This window comes from Aphanomyces invadans, assembly GCF_000520115.1.
Source record: "Aphanomyces invadans strain NJM9701 unplaced genomic scaffold supercont1.37, whole genome shotgun sequence".
Classification (NCBI taxonomy): Eukaryota; Oomycota; class Saprolegniomycetes; order Saprolegniales; family Verrucalvaceae; genus Aphanomyces; species Aphanomyces invadans.
Genome location: NW_008580182.1, coordinates 83,104 through 88,000, shown reverse-complemented (window position 1 = coordinate 88,000; position 4,897 = coordinate 83,104). Strand labels below are relative to the sequence as shown.

The 4,897-nt window shown below is 53.2% G+C and overlaps 1 protein-coding gene across 1 annotated transcript; it reads right to left on the bottom strand.

The window, feature by feature from the left end:
* Positions 1–1,849: 1,849 nt before the first annotated feature.
* On the bottom strand, positions 1,850–4,373 carry H310_12185 (hypothetical protein; the record flags this gene model as incomplete). The annotated part of the gene is made up of 1 exon (XM_008879170.1): positions 1,850–4,373. A coding segment is annotated over one exon (2,498 nt), but the record flags the coding sequence as incomplete, so codon positions are not given.
* Between the last annotated feature and the right edge of the window lie 524 nt (positions 4,374–4,897).

Sequence of the window (4,897 nt, the reverse complement as noted above, 5' to 3'; positions counted from 1 at the left end):
CCACACAAAATATATGTGAATCACATGTAGGCCACACCTGCGACGGTTGCTAATTCGAATGACGTTCGCAACATTGGCAAATACAACGTTCGACAAGCTGGGACTTCTAATTTGTCAAGCTGAGTTCATGTCGTTGATGTCTCTCCGAAGCTGTACATGCGGGAAATGGCATGACAAATTGCTGCCTTGTCATCATGCTTTTGCTTGTGCCAATCGCCACAGTATGTCCCCCTACAGAAGTGTAATTTGAATTCCGAGTAGGATACCCAGCATTTACTTGAATAGGCTGAGCAAAGACTGTATTCGAGAACGGTTTACCCATCACCACCTCGTCACTTGTCCAGAGTCGTTTTTATCAAGCCCCCACAGTGCTTCACTGAAAATGAGCCTAAGTATGCAACGATCGATACCATGCGCATTAACCTGTTGATTTCTCACAGAGATCGCGGCCCACCAAAAATGAAGCGCATTAAGTCACCTAGATATACAATACAAATTTTAACTTTTGTCACTTCTTGTGATGTCATTTGTTTTCTTTGATTGGTTGTGACAAGGACTAAACGTTGCATAAGCAGTACTACGCAGTATGATGTTACACAGACCGTGTGTGTAGTTAGTACTTTGCCGAATGTTCCCGCCACAACAACACCTGTATGCTGGGAACACGATTTCAGCAAGAACGTTTTATCAGGTCACACATTGCTTGGATAACTCTAATATCATGTTACAGAGGGACGTTGTAACCAACATATGGCTTTTTGATGAAACCGGCTCTATTTCGCTCTAAAATAACGGAGAAAAACCGGAATCGCACTGATTTAAAGGAATAGCTCAACCTTTCTACCGCGATGAACTTTGTCCATACATCACATTAAGATAAACCCACGAATAGATCCAGGAGGCTCCACAAAAACATCACCGCAGTTCTTGTCCTCTATCCGTGTTAGGTCATGGAGATGCTATGTCATGCAGTGACACCTATCATGAATGTTGGCCAAATGCCATCCCATTCCGGGATCTCTACCCTTGGCAGCTTGGCAGGCACACTCGGGGTCAGTAGCGCGAGGTTACACTGCTTTTTGTGCACTGGAACATCCACGAGACAGCCCCCTCCCGACTGACGATAGACACAAGTTGTGGGACTCTATAAAACATCGCAACAGAGTGCCGGTTCCTGTGTGTGAAGTAGGATGTAGACCTCGGGGCAGTGCGATGTTGACAACGATCAAGTATGCGATGGGTGAACAGTAAGGTCCCATGAATCATTGAGAAGAGCCGGCTGGAAGAGGGCCACTGAGTAACCTGCGCAGCACGCTTCACAGAGTGGCCATGGGCGTCAAGCCGCTGATCTTTGCAACCGAAGTCGTGTCTGGCACTTGAGGCAACAGCGCCAGTGGCGCGACGAAAGTGGGTGAGGATGCCGTTGGAATCGTGGCAGGCGAAAGCACCGATCGGAGTGCCCCACGATGGATAAACCTTGGCAGTTGAGCTCGCCCTCGCGGAACGAAGTGATCGTTTGAGGTAATTGTCGTATCCGAAGTGGGGGCGTCGTGGCAGCAGTGCGCTTGCCTACTTCTTCTGCGGGTGATGTCGACAGTGTCGGTGACAACCGTTTTGTGGAGGGCATTGTATGAGAGGAAGTGGCGACGGCTGTAGCGGTCACAAAGGCGAAGACAGAGTGGAATTGCATGAAACGTTGAAAAGTGAACAGACTTGGGACATCATGTCAGGGCTGACCAGGGCTGAAGGACTACAGCAGCACGGCTCGATGAGCCTGTAGTGGTTTTGCAATGGCGTCGGCCTTGATGGCAACGTAGACCATCCAAAGAGAAGAAGGGCAAAGCGAAGAAGGGCTCACGTGTGTGAAAAGAGTTGCTACATTTCTATCCACATGCTTCGCTCTTCACCCAAGTCCACGTCCATGTCTGCCTCCTCAATTCCATGGGCTTCTTCTCCCCACATACTTTGCTCTTCCTCGACGGCGTCATCCGGCTCAAAACCATGGAGATGCTCCAAATCGACGTCGCCGTTTGCAACGTCGGGAATGGCGTCGCCGCCCGTGACTTCTTGGCGCAACCGCCAGTAGTCCCGCAGGACTGGGACTTCATCAGCGTACAGCAGCCACTCGTGAGGGACAACAAGGTCGGCATCTCCAAAGTGCACGAGGGCCCACTTGGCCATGTCCAACTCGCCATGTTTGAACGCTATGTGGAGTGTATCCGTGAGCCAGTACTTTCGTTCGAATCCAATGTTGTTGCTTTGCTCTGTCTTCTTGTCATCGATCCACCGGATTACATCCAGGTCCCGCGACTGCGCCGCATAATGGGGGTTGTAGGACATGCCGAGACGGTGGGTTTCGAGCATGACGAGGATGTTGAGATGGCCGGCCTCAGCTGCCTTGTCCCACGTCATGCTAGAGCACTGCCCGAGGTGCCGGACAAACCACTCGACGACGTGTAAGTGGCCGTTTGCGGCCGCCCCTTCCATCGCTCGAATGACGCCGTACGATGAGTTCCAATGCGTACATTCCCGGAGGAAGAACGTGACGATGTCCATGTGCCCATTGATGGCCGCGCAGAACTTGGCCTGGGAACTGCATCGGGCGTCACGTTGGGTGTGCAGAAACTGGACAACGTCTAAATGGCCATGTTCGGCGGCCTCGTCCATCGCCGTGGACGTGCGGAGGTGGTCGTGGTGAAGCGTGAGAAATTTAACAACTTCCAAATGTCCCCGCGCGGCTGCCAACGCAAACGCTGATGACGTGCATGCCTTCGCCTGGTGCACATGCAAAAACTTGACGATATTCAAATACCCGTTCGACACGGCACCCGCCATCGCTTGCTCTGTCGCCCCTTCCTGTCGGTGGATGAGCAAGAATTTCACAATTTCGAAATGTCCATTGGCCGCGGCGCCATCTATAGCGAGTACCGTGGCGCCTTCCGTGCGATGGTGATGGAGAAACCTCACGATGTCGATGTGGCCATGGGTGGCTGCCATGTCCATCGCGCGGGTCGTGCAGCCTTCTGTACGATTGTGGTGGAGAAATTCGACGATGGATAGGTGCCCCTTGGCCGCAGCGGCGTCCATGGCCGCTGTTGTGCACCCTTCGCGGCGATGCGCATGGAGGAACATTGCTATATTCCAGTGCCCACACTCGAGGGCCACATCCAGCGTGCGTTTGGTAAAGCAATGCAGTCTTCTCGATTTTTCTTCGTGGACGAATCGGACCAACTCCAACTGGTTCGCGCGCACGATGGCCTCCATGACCGACGGTGGCATCACGTAGTACAATTGCTTGTATTTGGCACGGAACAAGAGCTTGAAGATTGGCGGCGTCATCACGGAACTCAACAATGCGTCGTCAGTCACTACGTCGGTCTCCATGTGGTTCACCAAGAACTTCACGATGTCGAAGTGCCCATGACTAGCCGCCGCCTCGATCGCAGTCGTAGTTATCGCCATGTGGTATGCGCCATATAGCCACTCGACGACGTCCAAATGCCCATGGGAGGCGGCGTCATCCAAGGCGTAGGGTGCGCACCCTTCAGTTCTATGCGTATGCAAGAAGCACAGAATGTCCAGGTGGCCGCCCTCGGCCGCTCCACACTGAGCTCTATCCGTGCACCCTTCCTTTCTCTCCGAGTGCAGGAACTGCACAATTTCAAAGTGGCCATTCGCTGCCGCATCGTCCATTGCGAACTCCGTGCAGCCTTCGCGGCGCTGAGCATGCAGGAACTGCACCACGTCGAAATGGCCGTTTGCCGCTGCTTGATCCATCGCGTTGGTCGAGCATCCTTCCGCTCGGTTCGAATGCAAAAACCGCACGACGTCCAAATGCCCTTGCCCGGCCGCAACGTCCAAGCACTGGCGAGTGAAGGGAAGATTCGATTCGTCGAGATAGCGAACGACGTCGAGATGGCCCCCGCGGCAAGCCAAGAACGAAGCGTGGAAGGTGTAGCCGGGGTGCTGAATATCCAGGAGGAACTCAACCACAGAGACGTGACCAGCCCACGCTGCCAGATCGACAAGGAATTCGCCGCAGTTGAGGAGGCTGAACACGTGCGAGTGGATGTACTCGAGCAGAGGCACATCACCCTCGTAGATCGCGTACATGACGACGACGGACCGCATCGTATGACGAGTGCAGGCAAAGAGGAGGTCGATACGGCTGCGGAGGTGATCTCGAAACCACGGGCGGAGCAGTTGGACCAACGGTGCAAACGATTTGTCCAGGTTGTACGACGTCATCAAGGGCTTCCTCAAAGCCGTGAGGGGGCGCATGTCGAGGTAGATTCCGCATTGATACGACGCGACGGTTCTGGCGATGTCCGCTGACAGCAGACAGTACCGCACACTTGTCGCCATTGTCCGCCTTGAGCGACACAAAGGCTCTCGGCCAATCCAGAGCGTTTCTCGTGAATTTGTCCAATCAAAATGAATCATGCAAATTCTGTAGCCAATCAGAACTGTTCGATTCAAAAGGATGTCGAGCGATGGTCGTGTGCCGTGCATGGATATGCCGTCTGGCTGTTGTGGCCGTATCCAATTCAAATGGAAGTTCACCGTGATGTGCAGAGCGGCGTTGAATTCACCTGACATGGCTGACCATCGCGCTGGCTGTGCACTGCCTGGCTGTCGAAAGCGGCATCGAATTCTGGCTCTCCAAGCCATGCATGTGAAGCACGGACGGGGTTGCCGAGGGTTTACCCATTCGTACAATGACAATTCGCCGCAAGTATTCTTCACGACAGGGAATGTCGACCACAGCAATCCTCAATGACTAAACCGTGGCGCCACACACGCTCTCCCTCCACACGATCCACCTTGTACATCAAATATTGGACGATCTACATCGTCATATTTAAGACTAGAAATACGATGTACATCGTCGATGGAG